Genomic DNA, 24862 nt, shown 5'->3' with positions numbered 1-24862 from the left:
TTAGATTCCTGAAGCCTCTAGTTTCAGTATTCCCCAAAAAAAAAATAATAACCCCAAGCAAAACAATGACATGGTCGTTTTCCATCAAACTACCTCTTAGAAGTTGTGTTTGGAGGTTTTGCTGGGTTGGTTGGTTTTTTGTCTTCTTTTTAATGCTGGGAATTGAACCAAGGGTGCTTAACGACTGAGCCACATCCCCAGCCCTTTTTTCTTACTTTTTGAGACAGGGTCTTGCTAAGGCTGGCTTTGAATTTACAATTCTCCTGCCTCAGCCTCCCAAACTACTGGGATTATAGGTTTGTGACACCTGTCTTTTGTTTTTTTAATTTGACTCTAAGAGATGGCCTTAGGACACTAAAGTTTCAAGTAGTGACAATAGAAAACTAAGAACAAAGACTATAAAAATTACTCTCAGGAATAACTATTTTTAGTTTCTCTTTAAAGTCATAAAAATACAAACATTAAATTTCAAACCAAAATAGTAGGCATTCTTAAAATCCCATTTTAAATAGCACTCAAAATTAATTGGTAATTATTTTAAATTATCCTTCCTTCTCAAAAATATGCTTTTACATACCTAATTTCTTTCAATTTTTCCACCTTAGCCGCCAGATTTTTCATTCTGGTACCTACACGAGTCTTTAGAGTACTTTCTAAATGTTTAGTCAAATCCAGGGTAGCTGCTTTCTCTTGCTGAAACAAAGAACACACACATGCTAGTGAAACTCAAATAGGAAACTGTATTTCTGCCATTATTTAAATGATTTTTTTCAGGTGTAATTTAAAGTTAAATAATGTTTGTGTCAAAATGAGTTGAATTGTTGAGCACCCAGCTGGTGTCAGAGAATTGGACCATTGATCCTGGAACAACACTTTAACATTTGAAAACCACAGTTACTCTTTTTTTTAATATTTCTTTTTTAGTATAGAGGGACACAATACCTTTATTTTATTTATTTTTATGTGGTGCTCAGGATTGAACCCAGTGCCTCATACTGTGAGGCAAGCGCTCTGCTACTGAGCCACAATCCCAGTCTCACACAGCTATTCTTGGGAGATTGCGAGGGAGAATGAACCTGAAACTGAGCCTAACTTGAAGCCTAACTACCATAAAAAGGAAATATATAAAGAAATCAGAAGTGCAGATTAAGTAATTCAAGAGATACACCAACCAAAATGCAATATATAGGCCTAACTAGAGGGAATTCAGACTGGAAGAAATCAATCTGTAAAAGGACTTTCATGGAGCAAGATAAAAAAATCAGAACATTGTCTAAATTTTAAATTATATTAAGCAAGTACTACTTAGTTTCAGTATGAATAGTATTATGATATGATCTGGTTGTTTTTTGTTTGGGGGGTTTTGTTTGGGTCTGGAAGTTAAACCCAGAGCTTTGCACTTCTAAGCATGCACTCAATGAGCTACACCAGCACCAAGTCCTTTTCTTATTATTATTATTATTTTTAGTTGTAGTTGGACACTAGATGTTGATGGACCTTTATCTTAATTTATTTTTATGTGATGCTGAGTATGGAACCCAGCGCCCCACACAGGCTAGGAAGGCACTCTACTGCTAAGCCACAAGCCCTGCCCCACCCATTCCTTTTGAAGTCCTTTCCTATTAGCACTGTATGCATACTAAACAATATGAAATTCTACAAATGAGATTTGTTTTAAAATAATACACAAAGGACAGATTTAACTAAGACTAGACTACCCATGATCATAAAAACTGATATTGAGTACATGAGGATTAATTATTTAATCTTTCTCCTTCTGGAATGTTTAAATTTTCCATAGCTAAATGTTTTTTTGTTTTAGGGGGGTTACCCCGAATTGAACTCGGGGACACTCACCCACTGAGCCACATCCCAAGCCCTATTTTGCATTTTATTTAAGGACTCTCACTGAGTTCCTTAGCACCTTGCTTTTGCTGAGGCTGGCTTTCAACTGGTGATCCTCCTGCCACAGCCTCCTGAGACGCTGGGATTACAGGTATGCTCCCAGCTAGCTAAAAGTTCTTTAAAGAACATAAAAGGAACTGGGTGTGGTGGCACACACCTATAATTCCAACAACTGAGGAGGCTGAAGCAGGAGGATTGCAAGCTCAAATGCAGCCTCAACAACTTAGCTAGACCCTAGAAAAATGAGTGAGATTTCATCTCAAAATAATTTTTTTTTTTAAAAAAAGGGCTAGGGGGCTGAAATTGTAGCACAATGGTAAAGCACTTGCCTACCACGTGTGAGGCACTGGGTTCAATCCTCAGTACCACATAAAAAAATTTATAAGTGTATTGTGTCCACGTACAACTGAAAATGTTTTAAAAAATAAAAATAAAAAGGTCTGGGGATGCAGCTCAACAGTTAAGTGCCCCTGAGATCAATCCCTGGTACCCCCCCAAAAAAATAACATAAAATATAAATGAGAAATTCAATTTCAAACATCCAATGAAACCCACACATTATTAATTTAAAATGTAAGAAAAATTTTTCATCTATAAACAGATATAAGGAAAGGAGAAAATAAATTGGGGAGTGGAAAGAAGAGTTCCCCTTCTGTAAGAGCAAATCAATGTACACATTTCTTGGTTGAACATTCTTTACAACTTAAGCTATTAAACATACCTGCAGCTCCTGGGAAATCTGTTCTACTTTCAATTCTAATGCCTTATAACTTTCCACAAGAGCCTCCTTCTCTGTCTTTAGTTTTTCATTCTCTTCAATCAGTTTTTGGTCCTGCTTAATTTTTGCCAGGCTGACATTAGACCCTAAATTAAAGTCACCAACAGCCAAACTTTCCCTATTAAAAACAAATACACTCATTTTTAAAGATATACCGTATAAGGCTGACAATGTTCACAAATCAAAATTACCTTGGATTTTTATAATTGTAGAGTTAGCTTTGGAAACTAAAATCTTTATCTCATTCAACATTTAAAATTTTTAATTTAATGCAAATTAGATTTTACAACTGAGTCATGATTCAAAAACAGTACCTCCAACTATCCTATATTCCAGATTCCTTATTAGTATAATCAACTGAAAAAAACAAAGTAAATGGCATTTCTCACAAATCTTTCTCACAATTGTGTCCCCGCCCTATTTGATAATTCAGTTCCTAAAACACTTGTAAGATCCCATCAAATAGCTATGTCACCCAAAACCTGCCATTAAGGTTTGGCTCACAATGCAGATATTTGCTATACATAAATATCAAATCTTAGTTTTTTGCTTCAAGTTGATGATTCAAAATTACCTGAAAAAGGAAATCTTAAATATATGTTTAAGTTGGCAGATATATGCCAATTCCCCTGATCTCCTTATTAATATTGTGCATTGTGATATAATGAAATATCACAATGAACCCCATAAATATGTACAATTACTGTGTTAATTTTAAATACTTTTTAAAAATTGAATTCCTTTTGGAATAATCAAATTCCATCATAATAAGTTTTCATAGAAAGAACAAAGAAACTCATTCAAATATTATTATAGCTATAGGAAAAAACACCAAATCTTTTCTTTCTCTTCTTTCTTCCCCCACCACCCACCATCCCAGCCCCACTCTTCTCCCACAACATACACACTGGAGAATGAGCCCAGGGCCTCGTGCAGTCCTAGTTCAGGCTCTACTACAGTAGAGCTATACCCCTAGACACAACTTCAAATATTATTTGAAACTTGGCTTTGCATCAATAATTCCCACTTAGGGGTAGATTTTTATTTTTGATAAAAGCATTCAAAAGAGTTGGCATGAAAGTTGGTATGTGAATTTTCAAAAATCCAGGAATTATTTTTCTTTCAAATCCCTCTGAATGGAAACATTCTGTTAAAGAAGAGAGCAGCTTTTTGAGAAAAATATAAATTACCAAAACTGCTCCTCAAAAATCACTGACATAGTGAAGGATTCCAAAAGCATGAGCATTAACTTCTACAAGGGCCACTACCATAAATTTAAACTTAGTTAAAACTAAAAACCCCACCACACTCTTACTTTGGAAATGTCACAGGATTTCCCGAATCATTTTCATTCTTCAGATCAAGAGTCAGCCTTCCATTTAAACGTCCCTTTGGCCTACTGAAGGTTGACTGGTTTGATCTGTGCCCCCACAAGGGAATGGGGTTCTTGAGATTCCTCAGAGCAAGTTGACTAGGATCCGATTTATTTTCCTCACAGGCATTAGGGCTGGAAGAGAGTTTGCATTTTTCTGCAAATCCTTTCTTAGCCACCTCTTCCCCTATATCAACACTGCCATACTCAGCCTGAGCAATAACTGTTCCATCTTGATAGGTTGCTTTAATTCTCATTTTTATTTCCTTTTCAAAAATCAAGCTCCCCAAAAAGGTTCTGCCCTAAGAAAGACAAGAAAGAAGACATAAACCAGCTATATCACATTTCTCTTCACTTTTCTTTCTACCCATTTTTTTTAGGTATGTTTCTTCATTCTAGAATCTCTATGTAAAGTATCTTATCTTGTTGTTGGCTACATGCAAATATATTTCCGCATGTGTATGAATGTATTCCAGTAACATAGTTGCTAAAAACCCATAAATAAAGCTAATACCTGTATAAGTAGCCATGTTTATAAATTTTGAAATGTATACTAATTAAATATGTAGAATAATTTTTGAACCCAACAGAATGTATTAACAACTCTGGCCCCATATAAATATAATGGTATCCTTATATCTTCCCAGAAGATCTAAAATCTGCATACTACAGTGATACAACCACGTTGATGTTTACAGCAGCATGATTTACAAGAGCTAAATTATGGAATCAACCCAAATACCTGTCAACAGATGAATTAAGAAATGGTGACACACACACATTAATGGAGTTCTACTCAGCCACAAAAATTAATGAAATTATGGCAAATGTATGGAAATGGAGAACATCACACTAAGTGAAATAAGTCAAACTCAGAAACTAAATGAGTGCTTTCTCTCATAGGCAGAAGCTAGAGTAAAATAAAAGAGGAGAAAAGGATAGGATAACATAATGATAAAGGGAAGATAAGTAATGTAAAAGAAGGAGCTCAAAAGGCAGAGTGGAAGAATGGGTAAGGGAAGACAATGTAAAATGAATTCTTTAAAAATCAAATTATGTGCACATATAACTATACAACAGGGAACTTCACCTTTATGCATAGGTAGAAAGAACCAATTAAATATAAATTAACAAAAGGAAATCTAGTAGCATAGAGAATGGAGAATGGGCAAAGGGAGGGAAGACAGGAAGGACAAAAGAGAAGGAAAGGGAAGGAGCATAAATTACAATCAAATTCCATACATGTATGAGTTTGTCAGGATGAACCCAACTACTATGTATAACTATAAAGCTCTAATAAATAAATAATAATGGTGTCCTAAAATGAATTTCTGGTATTTAAAAAAGATATTCAATTTCAACAAAACTTAACAGTTTTAAAGGAGGAGTCAGGTATTTCAACAAAACAGTTTTAAAGGCAGAGTCAGGTACTGTGGTTTTAAAGTAACAGGAGTTAAAAAACCAGAAACTCAAAGCACAAAAATATCAGCAAATTCTTTTAAAAATCTACAAAGTAAAATTATGGAATATGCAATGCTAGAAATTTCTATACTCATACTTTCTTAAAAAAAATTTTAAGGAGGCCACAGCAGTACAAGAAGCTACATGAAAAGTGAGGTGCTGGGGCTGGGGTTGTGGTTTGGTGGGAGAACACTTGTGTAGCATATATGAGGCAATGAGTTCCAACCTCAGCACCACAAAAAAAATAAAGGTGTCCACCTACAACTATAATAAAAAATTGTTTTAAAAAAAAGTGAGGTACTTGCTAACTCTTAATTATTAACTATTACTCCACTACAAATATATCTAAAACATATTTGAGAATGAAAGATGGAAACAACCTAAATAAGAATTTTCCTACTCTTCAAGAAAATTGTAATTTTTTAAAAAATTACTTTGATATGATCTAATTACTTTTAATTTCTAAAATTTCTCTAAGCTCCTTTCCTAATTTTTACCCTACACTATAAATTCAATGAACAATTTTTTTCAGAATCTGTAAAACAAATTTAACAACCAACAGAATTAGTGGGTACTGCGTAAGGTTACTGGTTCCTTAGGGATATAATTAAAACTGATGGTCCATATCTTACAAGAAAGAGCTTTATTTTTAGCTATATTCCCACTAGATAAATATCAAAAACAATATAATTTATGGAAATAGAACTAAATAAGAAATCATATCAATAATACTCAGAAAAATAAGAATGCAGAGATCAAACTAAAAAACTGAAACTAAACTAGCCAGATTTTAAAAAGAAAAACTTCAAAATCCAAAAAACTTAGTAACACTGGTAAGGATTAAATATTTTCTACTTATTTTAACTAAACAGCAATATAGAGGGTAGAAAGTGAGACCTATAAAAGTGAGACCAACTTCTTGTGCCATGGGCTCTTTTATCAGTCTACTAAAATCTTTTGGACTCCTTTATCAGAATAATGTTTGTAAATGCATGAAATATGTAGCAACACAAATAAAAATATTTCACTGAGATACAATTTAACACCATGTTAAAAAAAAAAAAAAAAACCCTGGGCCTAGAAGAATTTCTATGAGGGAAGAGAGGATATTCAAACTGTTTTTGTATTTAAGGATCACCAACCATCATTATAAAAAAAAGTTTTAGCCCACAAGCCAAAATGAAAAAGTATTTAGGTTAACAAAATCATGGTTATAAATGTCTCAAAGCATGAAACTTAGAAATATACAAATTATATCAAGAGGCCTGAATTCACCAAGAATACCACTGTAAATAGCAAATATGGTTCAGAAAGCATTGCCAATCAAATGAGATGAAGCAAGCAAAGACAACTCAAAATGTAATTCACTAAAATACATCATCTTAAGATTTTGATCAATTGGATAGTTTTGTATTAACATCTTACCTACAAAAACCTTTGTTTTCCAACCATTATTGCCAAAAGCTTATCTAAAATTCAAGTATATGCCAGTCAGGGTGGGGCATGCCTATAATCCTAGCAACTCAGAAGGCTGAGGCAGGAGGATTCCAAGTATGAGACCAATCTCAGAATTTAGCAAGGCCCTAAGCAACTTAGCAAGAAGAACCTGTCTCACCATATATAAATAAAAAGGGTTAGGGATATAACTCAGTGGAAAGTGCCCCTAAGTTCAATTCCCAGTAACAAAATAATATTCAAATAAAATTTCTACCCCTAGGAAGTGTTTGAAAATTATGGCTAGAATACATAGAATTCCTAATCTATCAAGAATTTGGGGGGTTCTCTGCTTCCTGGTTCCATGTTCTGAGATGCTTCCTGTATACCACACTCTTCCACTATGATATTCTTCCTCTCTTCAGATCCAGAGCAGCAGAATTGGCCATATATAAACTGAGACTTCTGAATCCATTTCAGCACACATTCAAGAATATAAAGTGGAGTGGGGCAATATGACTAATGACTGTAACCCCAGCAACTCTGCAAACTGATGCTAGGAAAACTGATATCCATCCCTATGTGGATGAATGAAACTAGATCCCAATCTCTCACCCTACATAAAAGTTATTCAAAATTGATCAAAGATATAAGAATTAGATTAGAAATTTTCCAACTGCTAGAGAAAATATAGGGCAGCAGTTTACCATATAGTTATAAGCAACCACTTCTTCAACAGGACCTCCTACAGCTCAAGAAATACTACCACGAATTCATAAACAGGATGGTATCAAACTGAAAAGTTTCTACACAACAAAGGAAACAAGAGTGTGAAGAGATAACCTACAGAATGGGAGAAAATCTTCACTTGTTACTCTGCTGACAGAAATTATCCAGAGAATATAAAGAACTCAAAAAACCAACCACCAAAAATCAATAACCCTATCAATAAATATGCAAATGAACTAAACAGATACTTCTCAAAAGAAGAAATACATATAGCTAACAAATAAACAAAAATAATATGTTCAACAACTTTAGCAATTAGAGAAATACAAATCAAAACTACACTGAGGGCTGGAGATATGGCTCAGCAGTAGTACACTTGCCTGACATATGTGAGGCACTGGGTTCAATTCTCAGCACCATATATAAATAAATAAAATAAAGGTCTATCAACAACTAAAAAAAATATTTTAAAAAATCACACTGAGATCTTATCTCATTCCAGTTAGAATTGCAGCCATTAAGAATACAAACAATAATAAATGCTGCAGAGGATATTGAGGGAAAAGGACAACTGTTACACTGTTGATGGATTGCAAATTAGTACAACCACTAAGGAAATCAGTTTGGAGGTTCCTCAAAAGACTAGAAATAGAACCATCATATGACCCAGCTATACCACTCCTTAGTATGTATCCTGAAGAATTAAACTCAGCAAGACATAGTGGTAAAACCTGTATTTCCAGCTATTCTGGAGGTTGAGGCAGGAGGACCACGGGTTCGAGGTCAGCCTCAGCAACTTAGTAAGACCCTGTCTCAAAATAAAAAAATAAAAAGGGTCAGAAATGCAGCTCAGTGGTAGAACTCCCCTAGGTTCAATTCCTAGTATCACACACACACCCACATACACACAAATTAAAGTGAGTACATTATAGCAATACCCATGTTTATAGCAGCACAATTCACAGTAGCCAAATCATGGAACTGACCTAGGTGTCTGCCAATGGATGAATGGATAAAGAAAACTGGTATATACAAAAAAGTTTTATTCAGCTATAGAAAAGAATTAAGATTATAACATTTGCATGAAAATGGATGGAACTTGAGAGCTTTATGTTAAATGTATATTTTCTCTTATATGTGTAAGCTACAGAGAAAAAAGGAAAAAAAAAACAAAAAAGGTGTGGAGAATCTTGAAAACAGGAGACCATTAGAATAGAAGAAGGGGAGTAAAGAGAGGTAGGAGGCAAAGGAAAAGGGTGTTACTGGGGGAAAAAACTGACTAAATACTTAACAAATCCTACTATTGTATACAATTATAATACACCAATTAAAAAATCTGAGAAAACAGGGAAAAAAGAATCTTTGTCTTTGGACATCATATAAATTCAAATGGAAATAATCTACTGCCGAGTTTCTGTTCTCATGACTAAAAGGCTTAGGGGTCACTCCAGTTAAACTGGGATAAACTGGGCTGCATGAAATAACCACACAAGAGACACAATACCTTTTTCTTTGGGGTCGCTGTGATGGCTCCTCTGACCTTAAGGGTCCGCAGGAAGAGAGAGAGAGCGAGAGCACTCGCTGACCCCTTTTATTGAGAAGAAGCTATTCAAATGAGGCAAGGGGTCAGGTTTCAGGGGGATGAGTCTATCTTCATGATGTCCACTGTCAGCAGGTTGACTGACACCTGGATAGGCCACACCCAAGGGGACAATAAGGGGACACACACAAGGCACTTCCATGGAAGACTCTATCCTAAACAGGACAAGGAATTATATTACAAAGGAACAGGTGAGCATAGCTTCACCCATGGGACTGTAGCAAGACACACCCATGCACAAGACACGGACCCTCGAACCCAAGAAGGGTGGGGAAAGCTCTGCCACATTTCTGTGACTGAGCGCCTCAGCACCCAGCCAGGGAATGTGACCCAGTCACGTGTAAGGTTGGTCTCCCACAATCTACTTTCTACAAAAACTTGAATTACCTAAAGCTGAATGCTGTAAAGGTACACAACTCCTTTAGAACTTTTTATGTATAAATCTGATTTTTAGACTTCTCTCTGAAGTCAAATTCTTTTTTGTTATGGTCACCCATCACAATTAGTACCAAGTTTTCAACCAGATTCTCCCTGAATAGTTATATCCACAAAGAAAGAACCCTAAAATTGAATTATCAGTTCTAACTAGCAATGAGAATGACAAGGTAGATGATAACATGAGTGTTTTTTACCATACTTTGCCATAAATATATATGCCAAATATTCTTTTGTAAATGTTAAAACATTTAATTTTTATCATTACAAATGTATTATATTTTCCATTAAATCTGTGAGAGAGATATACACAAGTACTTTTAAAACATATTTAAGAGATAAGTTACCTTTTAAATAAATCTGGTTACTGGTTCAGAACACAGAACTTTCAATAATTTAAAAAAGGATTAATGTGCTGGGTGCAGTGGTACATGCCTATAATCCTAATGGCTTGAGAAACTATGGCAGGTAGGTCCAAATTCAAAGCCAGCCTCAGCAAGTTAGCGAGACCCTAAGAAACTTAGTAAGCTCCCATCTCAAAATGAAACAGGGGGTTGGGGTTGTGGCTCAGAGGTAGAGCACTTGCCTAGAATGTGTGAGGCACTGGGTTCAATCCTCAGCACCACATAAAAATAAGTAAATAAAATAAATGTATTGTGTCCATCTACAACTAAAAAAAATTAAAAAATAAAAAGGGTTATTGGTATATGTACACAATGGAATATTACACAGCATTAAAGAGAATAAAATTATGGCACTTGCCAGTAAATGGATAGAATTGGAGAATATCATGATAAGCGAGATAAGCCAATCCCCCAAAACAAAGGCCAAATGCTCTCTGATAAGTGCATGGTGATCCATAACGGGGAGGGGGGAAGTATGGGGAAAATGGAGGAACTATGATTGGGCAAAGGGGAGGGAGGGGAGGGAGGGTGCATGGGGACAGGAAAGATGGTGGAATGAGATGGACATAATTACCCTAGGTACATGTATGACTGCACATATGGTGTGATGCTACATTGTGTACAACCATAGAAATTGTGCTGCCATTGAGTACAATGAATCAAAATGCATTCTGCTATTATACATACCTACCTAATTAAAATAAATAATTAAAGAAAAAAATTTATCAAGTCATACTGATTGCCACAGAAATTAGCCAAAGGGGGAAAAAAAGGATTGCTTGAGCTAATAACTTTACTGAATTTATCTTTCAAGGTGTGGTTTCTAAATGTGAATAAATCCTTCATTATAAAAAAATTTTAAAAGGGGTGGGGATGTGGCTTGGTTGTTAAGCACGCCTGGGTTCAATCCCCAATACTAAAAAAAATTAATATCTAATGTCATTTTTTAATTATTTCATTTCATTTTCCAAAATGGTAAGTTTTATTCAGAAACAAGATAGCTCATATGCTTTATACTTTATTCTACCTAATCTTGAATATGTATACTAGAAATTGGCTAAAATCTTTACACTGTTAAAATCCAATTTCCAATCTTTAGCTCTCATTCTGATTCTATATATGCTTTTTAAAGTATGCAAGGCATATATAAAAAATTCAGTCTTGGGTTGATCTTCAGCAATTTGTAAGCATTGTTCGGAGTATCAATTTCAACCATGCTATATAGCATTATGTGAATGTGCTGATTTAAAACTGTGCTCAAGGCATTTCAGTTCCCGGAATACTTTCTGCAAGTGTGGGGAGTATTTACTTGTTTTTGTTTTTATAGAATCCCTACATTCACCCATTTATTTAAATTCTAGATAAAATAAATACTTGCCTAACACCTAACATGCAGGGAGATTAGGCATAAAAAATATTTGTCAAATATAGAGACAAATATAATATTTGTCTCTACCAAGACAGTCTTATCTCTACCAAACTCACTATCCTGTGGGAGAGAAAAATTACATTTTTACATGCCTTTCATATTGCACAACTAAAACAGCTGTAGGGGAACAAATGTATGCATTAGCAAAATCTACATATGTGACTCCTGATCTGGGAATTAACGACTAACTGTGGACTTCTTATGCAAAGACATTCAAGAATAACTATTTTTTTCCAGATACCAGTCTGCTAATTAGCTTATCTCTAATCAATATTTTTAATACTGAACTAAACATCCAAATACAAATGTTTATACATAGCTGCCTAAAAAGAATCTATGGAGCATACAGAACAGTCTCAACTGAAGTTTATTCCTTCAGTTCCAAACTTTTAAAAAATGCCTTCTAGCCCTTGAGGTGTATTCAGTGATTGAGCAAGTGCCTAAACTACAAAAGATCCTGGGTCCCAGACCACAAAGAGAACAAAACCAAAAAAGCCTTTTCTTTCTTGATTCCTGTTTGTTTCAATCAACATACATCTGTGTATCATCTTACCATGAAAATAGCAATGGATTTGGATGAATTCTAGCCACCATGGCTCTGCACTAAGTAGCTTTATGATTTTGAATAAGTTATTAAGTTGTTCTAGACCATGATTTCCTTATTTGGGAAATATGATAACAGTAGATCAATTTTAAGTCTGTGACTTAATATTATAGGGTTCTAGGCATGTGGGAAATTCAAAACAAACCTTTACTTTGGTCAAAGCTATTATTATAGAAAAAATTAATTAAAAATTAGATTTTAAACCCAAAATACGAGGTATAATTTAATAATATCTACATTTTATGTAAGTCTGAGCTGTATACACAGAAATGTTTCTCATATGTAACCACAGTGCAGCAAATTTAACATTCAACACACCGGCAAGATTACCAAAACACAGAAAAAGATGCAAATACAAGGTTTCTAAGTTGTAAGTACTGTTCCATATAATGCGGATTAAATCATTTTTCATATAAGCCACTTGAGATGCTAAACAAAACTATTACAAACCTATTACTTTGAAATGTAATATCCCTCACCAGCACTACCACTCACAAAAAGAACAAATCATTATTGTATAGTAGACTTAAAAGGAGGTATTCCTATAAGTCTATCCCTGAAATTATCAAATGTCTTCCACAATTAGTTAACTTACCCACAACCCAATGGAAATAAATACAAACTAGAATCCAGATTAGCAAAACCCACAACTTGATGGAAATACAAACTAGAATCCAGATTAGCAAAAACATCACTGTCAATGACTATATCATAGTATAAACCTCTACCAAAATGATAAAATCTGATTAAGTATAACCCACTAATTTCAATTTGTGATATTTATGGTCAAGGCTAGGTTAAAGACCACTTTTACTTAATATATTCACAAAAATGATAATCAAGTAATTGCATTCATTATTTTCTTCAGCATGTTAAAAAAAACAATCCTTTTAAACTTTTACATCATAGACAACTATTCACATTTGTTTTATTTATATATGTGTGTGTGTATACACACACACACACACACATCACTTATCTATTCATCAAGAATGTCTACCTAGCAAACATAAGCATGATTATATAATTGCTTTGGAATTATTTTATGCCTCGTGTGTATATGTGCCCGTGTGTGTGCATGCAGTGAGCACACACTTGCACATACAGTACTGGTGATAACACCCAGAGCTTTATGGCTATGCATGACAATACTCTATCACTAAGCTATATCCCCAACCCTGAATTGTTTTAATAATTCATATTTTCTACTAATTTATATGGATTTGTAATATTGAACAAAGTTAATGAGACTTAACTACACTAACATCTTTTTCAAGCACACAGTTTTGTTTTTACTAACAAAAAATGTTCAAAATCTGTAACTTGCCTGATCAAACTGGGTAACTTCTTGGCCAGAAGGAATCTGTAGTCCCCAAAGTCTATACTTTTTGGCAACACTGGAAAATTGCAGTTCCAAAGGAATTTCTACTATGTCAGATCGGTTTAGAATTTCAGTGTTTCCATAGTCAACATACCTCACCAGACACTAAAAAAAAAAAAAAAAAAAGGAGGGGGGACAAATATCAACACTCAATCTAAATTATAAATATCTCCAGAGAAACCATAATTTGCTGTTTTCTGTTGATTACCTGTATATTAGGATGGAATTTTACCTCAACCTAACAAATGCATTCAGGATCAGAACTCTAGTAATATAATCAAATGAAATCACAAGTGTTTCTATATTTGGTACTAGTTAAGTTCCAACAGTCCCATTTTTCATTTTATCTTTTTTTTATTAACAACTGGTATGTCACACAAACATGAATCTATTAAGCTTATGGCCCTCTCTTATTTTCTTTATTAATGTTAAAATCAATCAACAATCAATCAATCTTAAGTTAGAAACAAATCTAAAAAGTTATCAAACTTCCTTTGATAAAGTTATACTCACTCCAACTAGACCATGAAACAGATCAAACTCACCCTTACTTCCGTATCTAAAAAAGTCAAATGTCACCTTGCCCCTTGATTCAAAAAGTTAGAGCAGCCAATCCAAAAATAAAAGCAAAATATAATTCCAAGTGTTAAATGATACGGAAAATATCTATTAGAAAGGACAGTTTCACTAAGATAAACCATTACCTATGACAATAATAAACAATGAGTTTTTTAAAAAAAACAAGATAATCAGAGTTTTAAAGTTGTTTAATCTTAACACTTTATTACACCAAGAAAACTATTTATAAAACACATATATTATAAAACATATTTTAAGTCCAGAAAGCAAATATGGAAGAAACACTAAGGGAAGACCTGTGAAATGTTTTTATACTGCCTACAATGTGCAATTGCCACTAAACAACTATTCAGAATCTCCTCTCCCCAAACCCTCCTAAAAATATTCCCACAACTGGCTGGGGCTGGGGCTCACTGGCAGAGCACTTGCCTAGCACATGTGAGGCACTGGGTTTAATCCTCAGTACCACATAAAAAATAAATAAATAAAGTAAATAAAGGCATTCTGTCCATCTACAACTACAAAAAAAATTTTAAGAAAATCTTCCACAAGCTTTCAAGGTTAGAGAGAGAAAATTAATCACATTAAACCTAGGAATAAGAATATGGCAAACCAACCTTCATTATTAAAGATATTCACAACTAAGTAAAAAACACACCTAACTTCAGGATCAAATGTTCTTTTCCTATTCATCAATCTTAATAAAATGAACTTTTAATGTTATTCATTAACAAGGAACAAACATAATTATTAAAAACTGAGGTGCAAAGGACCAACCAGTCACCAAAAATAATCCACAAGCTGTATCAACTATTCTTTGACAGTCTAAATTATAAAAAAGAAACTTAAATTCAGAAGAACATTCCTGAATCTTATCTGTTTTCAAGTAACTAATTTCTTCTTGTGTTCACTAGAAAAGAAAAACGTGTTTTAATCAATTTATAAATTCACTAAACCAGACCTTATTACTACCAAGAATATGCAATGATGGGCTAAATAAGCATCAAATTTTGGAAGCACATTAAGAATTCCTTAGGGCAAAAAATCAAATACATATTTCTTGCCTTTTCATCACTGATGATTTTCAGTACTTTGCATCTGTACCAACACTTATCTTCGGAAAATAATCCACCATAAATCTAAAAACAGAAAGCAAAATTATTTGGTATCTTAATGAAGAAAAGCACACTAAGTAGATTAGCATTTATTAAGTGCTTACTATGTGTCAATAGCGTTTTACATACAATAACTTATTAAATGCCCAGAACGCCATAAGGCAGATCCTTTGTTTTCACCACTATGTACCCAATGTCATAAGTTAGTATTGAGCAGAACCCCTCCAAGTCCATTATGCTATTCTGCACCTCAAAAGAAACAAACAAGAAAAGTTTCAGGAGGCTGAGGCAGGGAGATCAATCACAAGTTTAAAACCAGCTGAGCAACTTACTGAGACCCTGTCTCAAAATAAAAAGAAAGCTGAGGATGTAGAGTGCTAGCCTAGCATGCATGAGGCCCTGGGTTCAATCCCCAGTACTGCAAAAAAAAAAAAAAAAAAAAAAAAAGAAGGCACAAGTATCAAAGACTTAAAATAAAACTATTTTAATGTCTGAAGACATAAACAGGTATAATTATTCTTAGTCCTAAATATGCTGAATACTCTACATAAGTCTAATTCTCAACCATGGTGGGATCCATTATTTCCTATCAACCAAGAAAAATATTTTTATACTTTTTATTTTATATATAAGACATCAGTGATATCAAGTGGATAACTGGACAATAATCTGAACAATGAATTTTCATTTATTTAATAAATTTGTGTTTGAGTTTAATAAAAGAGCATAACAAAAAAAATTTGCATACTTTCAGTCATTTGCTCAGCCTTAGCATTTGAGAACTGATAATTCTTTAAAAGTGAGAAGAAGACTGTCCTCTATCCTATGCATTTTAGGATCTTTACCAGCATTTCCCCTGACCTTCATCCACTAGATGTCAGAGAACCACTTTCAGCTGTGACAACCAAAAACAGTCTCCAAACATTTTCAAATGTCTCCTGGGAGTAGCAGTTTGGGGATAAAAATTCACTTCAGGTTGATAACCACATTGAAGCAATATTGTCCCCAAGGGAATGAAAAGTGGCTCTTAGTGGACAGGGGGAAAGGGATCTTAGCTATTACAATGGTTTGTATCCCTATATGACAACAGAGATATACAATATATTTGTGATATTAAAATATGTTTAGGGGGAAAGGCCATCAGGAAAAAACAAGTCTAAAATGCTCCTTAGGAGGGAATCATGAACAAAAGGTTAAAGACCATGGCTTTCAATGACAGAGTATAAAATTAAGTTAAAACATTACTGAACTGGGACAAATTCACATATTTATTTTAAAACAAAAGTAATACATAGTAAAACCCCTCAATTCCCTAAAATGACAAAGGGCAAACCTATGCAGAGCCACAAACGTGCATCTAGCAAATCAAAGGCTACAAATGATAGATGTATTCAATTAGTAACAAACTCTGGTTCCCTCAGCTAACACTGAACAACTAGAGGTCAAGAAAGAGCACCAATAGCATGGAACCCTCTCCCGATAACTTTATTTCATTTTTAGTAAGCAAATAAGTTTAGTAGCAAAAATAGATGACAATCAACAGTTTTATTCTAATTTCAAACTCTATAAAAGATCAAATTATCTTTAATTAGGCTTTGAAACAATATACCAATATGATTAACACTTGGTAAAAGGCACATGACAGACATGGTATATGATTACAATGCAGTTGATGTATGAATGAGGATACTTATATCCAGGAATAGAACTGGGATCCAACCAAGCTGAGGAATCCGAAGTTCTTGGCTCTATAAGTGTAAATAATCAGAGGCACCATAACATATAAATCTATCCCAAATAGTCTTGTATTGAGAAAACAGTCAGAACTATATATTCATTCCAATTATGCCTGGGCCCAATCTTCTCCCACAACCCCAACTAGCCATAGCAACTGACCTTCTCTACACGGTGAGGAGAAAACCATTAGGATCACCAAGAAAATTTTACAAAGTGTAATCAGAGATGAGCGAGGAATAACTTATAATTAGATTCCTATTATTGAAGCTAATTTGAATTTCTGGTGATGCAAATGACTTATTTTGTATTCAACAGATAAAAAGGTGCTATCAATATTTAAACTATTAAATATAGTCATAGACTTCAGGAACACTAAAAAGAAACTTCACAAACTGCATTACCTTATCCATCTAATGCTTAGTTTCAAACTATGTTCCTTCCTTCTTAATTTCTTTTATATTTTTACATATGCTATTGGGATTTTAATTGTTTTAAAACAAAACTAAAAGAGGTGTATTATTAAAAAAGAAAAGAAAAGCACATAAAAGGGCTGAGTTAGTTCAGTGGTAGAATGGAGAATGTATGCTTAGCACGTGCAAGGCCCTGAGTTCAATCCACAGCACACAAACAAGTGACTACCAAAAGACTAAGACATTCTCCAACTCGTGTCTCCAGAAAATAATTTTACACTTACACTAATTTCACATATATACTAGGATATTTGTGCTACCATCTGGATTTTATTTATATATATGTGCTTATGTTATGTACTCCATTCTATATCTTATTCCTTATTAGAAAACAGAGATATAACCCTGTCTTAAGCTTTTTGGGCTACCATAGCAAAATACCTTAGATTGAGTATCTCATAAATAATACATTAATTTCTCACAGTTCTGGAGGCTGGGAAATCCCAGATCAAACAGCCAGCAGACTCAATGCCTAATATGTTTCTATTCCTCAGAGAAGACACCTTCTTGGTACTTTCATGTATCTTCACATGGTAGCACCCTGATACCTCTTTTATTTGGAACTTCTCTTGTAAGGGCACTAATTCATGATATTATCACCACTCAAAGATCCCAACTCTCAGTACTTAACCTTAGGAGTTAGAACTTCAACACATAAATTCCAAGGGGGAAAAAAAAAACATTTAGACTACAGCTATCTCCCTCATTTAAATAACCAATTAAATCGAGGAAGTTAACTAAAGCTAGGCACCCACCCAACAAAATTTACGGAGATACTCACTCTTAGGTGCCAACTCTGCACTTAAAATATAAAGATGAGTGCCTCTTAAAATTTTATAATTGCCTCATTCTAGTACCAGCCCCCCAAAGATGGTCAGACAGTATTCAAAAAGTCCATTAAATTTTCCAATATAGAGTTAACAGTCAAAGAGATGGGTAGATCCGCCCTTACCTAGCTAGTGACTTTCATAAAAAGTTATCCTGGCTTTTTTCAGGAATTTCAGGAAAAAATAAAAAATAATAACAACACCTGCCTTATATGGGCACTATGAGGATTAAATGAGTTAGCAAAAAGTGCTTAGAATATTGCCCAAAAAGGAAGTAAATGTTAACTATTATTATTACTACTGCTATTGTAAAATACTGAAGGATATTTAGTTGACCCTCAGTTTTTCTCATTACAAATAATGCTGAAATAAATACCTTTGTATAAACATATGGGTGCACTTATAAAAGTGTTCAAAGGGTAAATTCTTGGCAAAGAAATTGATGCACCCAAGGGCATCTATTATTTCGAAAAAAATGATTAATACCCTATAGTCACTTATATAAAATAAAGATGCCAATACAATTCAGTAAATAAACAATGGCTTTTTTATTAATCATGCTGTTAAAGTTGTTATATCCATTTTGGAAAAAAATTCAACCTCTCCCTTATATCACAATCACAAATTTACTGGAAATAATTGTAGCCTTTAAAAAAGGTAAAAGCTTCTCAAGACATATCCATATTGCAGCTATGTCAGGATTTCTTTCCATTTTAAGGCCAAATAATATTCAGTGCATAAGCATTTTTTGAATGAATATATTTACTATGAGTATTGTTTACACATTCTAAAATCCTTTCAAATAGACTTCCAGTTCCAAAAACTATAAAAAATCTAAGATGTAAGAAAGTTAACAAGAGGGATGAAATAACTATACCCAAGAATATGGCTCACCTTCTTTGGATCAAGATTTCCAAAAACTGAATTGGCATGGGGACAAACTTCACACAGCGAAGAACCAATCTTCATAATATCTTTATTCCTATTGATATTCTAGGAAGAATGAATAGAGTCTGACACTCAGTAAAATATTACTTAACTGTTATAAAACTGAGAATTCTATTAAACATATTTAAAAGGTTTTGAAACTTAGATATCAGATTGTATTCTTACATCAGTATTTTTTCAAAACCAAAATCAGTTATTATAAGAAATAAGACTAGTCTATAAAAAATGTTTACTTTCCAATTGGCTTAAATCACTTGAAATTCAAACAAAATATAAAAGGTTATTAAGTTATACATAAAGAGGGTTCCCTGGAGACTGGTTGATTCCAGAGCTAGGAAATAAAAGATATTCCTAGAGTGTCTGATGGTGTCCACAAAAAGAGAGAGAGAGAGAGAGAAGTGCTAAAAAAAAGAATGGGACATTTTTAAGGGCCAAGTAACCAATCTGTGTTCTCTGGCCAACATTTGTCCTTGTCCTAATGGCCAGAACAGAATTATCTGAACAACAAAATAAATAATGACAGCATTGAGTTATAAATAGTGGAATAAATACATACATCTATATTAATCTAAATAAATTATTTAAAAAATTAAAAATGATAGAGAAAAACAGCTCTTCTTTATAGAGGAACAATTCATAAATGCACCGGGAATGAGGAGATTAGAAATCAGCATTAGCCAAATACTAGAGTAAAAAATTATAAAATTTGTGGGTTAGCCTGTAATCCCAGAAGCTTGGGAGGCTGAGGCAAGAGGATCACGAATTCAAAGCCAGCCTCAGCAAAAAGGAAGAGCTAAGTAACTCAGTGAGACACTGGCTCTAAACAAAATACAAAATAGGGCCAGGGATGTGGTTCAGTGGTCAAGTGGCCCCGAGTTCAATCCCTAGTATCCCCACCTGCAAAAAAAAAAAAAAAAAAAAAAATTGGTGGATGAAAAAGTTCCCATGCTATAGGAAATATAAAGAAATTTAATTCCCTTCCCTCTGACACCATGTACATACAGTTCACAAAATCAAAAACTAGTATGTAAGCCGGGCACAGTGTCATTGCATGTAAACCCCAGCAACCCAGGAGGCTGAGGTAAGAGGATTGAAAGTTGAAAGCCAACCTCAGCAAACTTAGCCAGACCCTGTCTCACAATAAAACATAACAAAAAGCTAGGGATGTGACCCAATGGTTAGCACCCTGGGTTCAATCTCTGGTACAAAAAAACAAAAAACAACAACAACAACAAAAAAAAAAACATTAGTGGATAATTGTGTTTATTAGAGGAATTTCACATTCTTAAATTCTGCAACACATGCACTTTGGTGCTTAATTTTTTAAATATTTATTTATGTATGTATCTTTAGTTTTAGTTGGATACAATAGTTTGTTTTTATATGGTGCCAAGGATCGAACCCAGTGCCTCATGCATGCTAGTTGAGTACTCTACCACTGAGCCACCACCCCAGCCCCTTAATTTTTTATTTTCAAAACTGAATACACTATCTGACTTGTAGCCTACCAAGAGAAAACTGGAAATGTTTCATAAATGCTTCAAATTTTATGATGAGAAAAATTAGCATATCTTAAATTCAAACTTAAACAATCAGAAAAAAATTAGTTTTCTTTCTCTTCTAGAGAAGGTCTTGAGAGATATGGTAGCTTTTTCTTCTCACTGGTTTTATTCCCTTTACAATCAGCCACCATCTGAAGATAAAGGAGCCTTCATGAAAGTTCTTTGGGCTGGCCTAAGAGCATTCAGAATGTTCCAATGTTTGACATACCACCACAGGCTTTCCTACAATACAGCTTCTAACTAAACTAGGCTGTCCCAAATCCCTAGTAACAGAATTGTTTTCCTTTATAACAAGAAGGTTGAGAAAGCATTAAATGTCTTCATGTCGTGTGTGCCCAGACAGATTTTGAAGGGTTTGTTCTGTGATACTTAAAATTCTGTGATTGTATAAATGAAAAACATCAGCTGAGCCTATATGGTGGTTCTGTGTGTCCTAAATATGTCCATGATAGGATCAAGCATTCTTTCCTTATAAAGGAGCATAAAATCATTGTTAACATGTTGAAGGTACAAGCAGAGTCAGAAAGCTAAATAAATGAAATTTGTTTGATTAATTAAAAGATGACACTTAAAATTTTTATCTTTCAAGAAACAATCTTTAAAATGACCACTAGATGGAGCTATAACTTCACCCAATTATACAGCACCCTCTAGCCTCTTAAATTTATGCAGCCTAGGATGTTGGTATTAATTACATTCACTGTAATTATGAAGTCACAATCTTGCTGATTTTAACATTTTTATTCATTACTATGAATATACTACTCATATTTCAACTATAGTTACGGTTATAACCAGTTACATTTTAATAATGCTTAGGGCTAAACAATTTAACAAAAATTAGGCAGTGATAATGATAAACATACTTACTCCTAGGTTTTTTGTTGTCGTTGGGGAAGACAGGTTAGGGAGGGAGGGAGGGGAAGAGAAGAAAACAACCTGACTGCTATTTACCTGGGCCCAAAATGTTACTGCATCTTCGACATGACTTCCAACCACATCTTCAACTAAAACCAAATCACAATGTAAAGAAAATTAGAAATTAATCATCATAATCCAGCTCTTACACCCAAAAAAATAATTTTTAGCATCAGTACCTTTATTGTAATGTATATCTTCATCCATTTGGACAATTCCTGAAAAACTAAAACAATTCAATACTTTGAATTAGGTTATAATAATCCACTCATTAACAATAAAGACTAAACTACATGAAGCTCAAACTTTCTCAAGTGTGTTCTGCACTAATGAATTCTGTCAAAATTCAAACTCCATATTAAAAATGAGCTAAAACACATTTTCTTCAATAGTTCTATTCTTGTGAGAATATTGTAGTTTACAATTTCATCATTTATAGTCTCTGTCCTTAAAATTATCATTAACAAGACTTTTACAAATTTACACTGAAAAAGATATGGAGGTTCCTCAAAAGACTAATCATGGAACCACCATATGACCCAGCACTCCTCAGTATTTACCCTAAAGAATTTAAGTCAGGGGCTGGGATTGTGGCTCAAAGGTAGAGTGCTCGCCTAGCACAGATGAGGCACTGGGTTTGATCCTCAGCACTACATAAAAATAAAATGGAGATGTGTGTCCTCCTATAACTAAAAAATAAATTATTTTTAAAAAAGAATTAAAGTCATTATACTATAGTGCTACATGCTTTCCCATGTTTAGAGCTGCCCAGTTCATAAGCCAAACCACAGAACCAGCCTAAATGGTGATCAATGGATGAATGGATAAACAAAATGTTCTATACATACACAACGGAGTTTTATTCATCCTTACAGAAAAAAAAATGAAATTGTTTACTTACAGGAAAAGGGATGGAACTAAAGATTATTAAGCAAAATAAGCCAAACTCAGAAGATCAAGGGTCATATGTTTTCTCTCATATGTGGAAGCTAAAGAGGCAAAAAGGAAAAGAAAGATGGGGGCAAGAGGTCTCATAAAAATCAAAGAAAGATCAACAAAGGAAAAGGACCAAGGGGTGGAAGGTGCAGAAGGAGAGGGGAAGTGCTGAGGACTGATATTGTCCAAATTATGTTGCTATATTGTGTGCACCTACGAATATGTAACAACAGATCCTATCATTATGTACAACTATAATGCACCAGTAAATAAAAGGGGAAAAAATAAAAACAGGAAAAAATTACACTAAAGATAAGTCATGCATTTTGATCACTTACATAAATCAAAACTTTGGAACAATGTGCCTATTTTTATAATAAATTAATGACTTGTCAAACAAAAAGAAGGCTTCTATAAGAAGAAAGAAACACTACAAATGCTTCATACTGGTAATCAATTTTCTTTTAAAGACACAGAGGCTATTGTTTTTGAAGATACCCTGGGACTAAAGATGGTAAAATAAATCAAGTTTTGCCCATTACTCAAAAAAACCATTTTCATTACATAATATTATACTTTCCCAACTGAAAAGTATTTCAAAAGAAATGTCTTCTACTTTATAATTTTATTCTCAACACACTAGAATACTGCACTGTCCATTCATAGATACTGAAGAAAAATAAAATGTTTTAATTGCTCAGTCCAAGCTGATTTTGCTTCCTTCTCAGAAAAAAAGTAATTTACAGAAGGTACATATCAACAATCTGATGGTGAATTTGATATGATTAGCTGGCATGACTCACACCACTCTCTGCACCCCCTTACCACCACCACTATTTTTATGGTCTTGAGTTTTAAGACAAATATTCTATGCAGCTATATGTTGAAAAGGATGGGAGTAGTTCTCTTCACAGAACTGCCTTAAAAAGGCAGACATCCCAAGGCTGGGAATGTGGTTCAGTGGTAGAATGCCCCCCTAAGTTAAATACCCATACACCCCCACACCCAAAAAAAGAAAAGAGCAGATATCCTACAGTCTGTCATGTTTTTAAAAAATACTTTTTTAAAGAGTTATCTAAGAACACCACTATACCAAAGTTTCAAATGCTCTAAACAAAGAAAAAAAGGTTATTAACTCTTCATACAGAAGAAAAAAAGCCTTATAAAAACTTCATTCTTATGATTTTTGTTACAACTTTAATTTTTTTTTCCTTCAAATACACTAAATGCCTTTCAAACATCTTCAAACCAAGGGCTCTTCAATACTGGTCAAAAGTAATTTTTAAATTAAATTGACCGAAAACTTGTAAAACAAAATTGGAATCTGTTTAGAGGGATTACGTTTCCTTTGAGGACATTATGTCTGAGATTTAGTTTAAAAAAAAAAAAAAAAAAAAGTTTACTTTGTAAAACTTACCACTTGCCCGAAAAACCTATTTTCTACCAGTTTTAAATTTTATTTTAAAATGATTGTCCCGCACGTTCATGCAGCACTGCTACAGTCCCCACTTTCTGCTTAAATGGATTACCAAACCTCCACTTCAAAATGAGAATTTGTAAGGCAGGCACAGGTGGCTTCACTCTTGTTGTAGAAAGGACTTTGAAAATTTAAGTGGCGCAGATTTGCGGGAAAGGGAGCAAATAATTCCACCCCAGGCTTTACCAACATTGTCATCTGCAAACCGGGTTCGCTCCCTGGCACCAAATTCAGAAACTTGGGCGCCCGTCGCCCCTTCGCGGCACCAGGCGGCCCCAGGGCGCGGAAGGCCAGAAAGCAGGCCTCGTGTCGAACTTGAGCCCTAAAATGCAACCAGCCCCACAACTAAGGTCCCAGAAGTGGCCACCAACGCACCTGCCACAAGGATTACTACTGACCTCACACTTTCAGTCACAGACGCTCTAGAAAAGGGCCCCTGGCCCCACATGTTGGACCCTCAGCCCGCCGCCCGCCACAGCAGAAAGCCCTCGTCCGCCGTCGCGCACGTGCAGACGCTTACCGCGCGTGCTTCCGCGACTCAGAACCCATGCTGCGCTTGCGCACACGGTGCTGAGCCATCAGCTGGGTTTGGCGGGAGCCGCAGCCACTTCATAAGACCCCGGAGGCTGCTGCGAGGCAGGCACGTGCACGCCTAAAGTAGTACTGAGGCTGCGTGCTGGCCATTTATAGTCCTGTATCACACCTGTGGGCCAATGGCGGGTTCGTTTCTTGAGGCGTTGAACCATGATGCAACGTGATGC

At 34.5% G+C, this 24862-nt stretch overlaps 1 protein-coding gene across 1 annotated transcript in view; it reads right to left on the bottom strand.

The window, feature by feature from the left end:
• Positions 1-24549, bottom strand: part of Stk31 (serine/threonine kinase 31) — a 75406-nt gene extending 50857 nt beyond the window's left edge. The window contains exons 1-9 of the mRNA XM_046463567.1: positions 24500-24549; positions 21868-21914; positions 21725-21777; positions 19155-19253; positions 15176-15250; positions 13479-13637; positions 3999-4357; positions 2627-2801; positions 578-693 (exon numbers count right to left, since the gene is read on the bottom strand). Coding sequence (XP_046319523.1) covers positions 578-693; positions 2627-2801; positions 3999-4357; positions 13479-13637; positions 15176-15250; positions 19155-19253; positions 21725-21777; positions 21868-21914; positions 24500-24549 — 1133 coding nt within the window. The remainder of the gene's footprint in view (positions 1-577; positions 694-2626; positions 2802-3998; positions 4358-13478; positions 13638-15175; positions 15251-19154; positions 19254-21724; positions 21778-21867; positions 21915-24499) is intronic.
• Positions 24550-24862: the final 313 nt, after the last annotated feature.

Source organism: Marmota monax, unplaced genomic scaffold (genome assembly GCF_021218885.2).
Source record: "Marmota monax isolate L192 unplaced genomic scaffold, Marmota_monax_Labrador192_F-V1.1 WCK01_AAM20220418_F8-fsc00057, whole genome shotgun sequence".
Lineage (NCBI taxonomy): Eukaryota > Metazoa > Chordata > Mammalia > Rodentia > Sciuridae > Marmota > Marmota monax.
The sequence above is the reverse complement of the archived record's forward strand: the minus strand, read 5'-3'. Positions and strand labels throughout refer to the sequence as shown.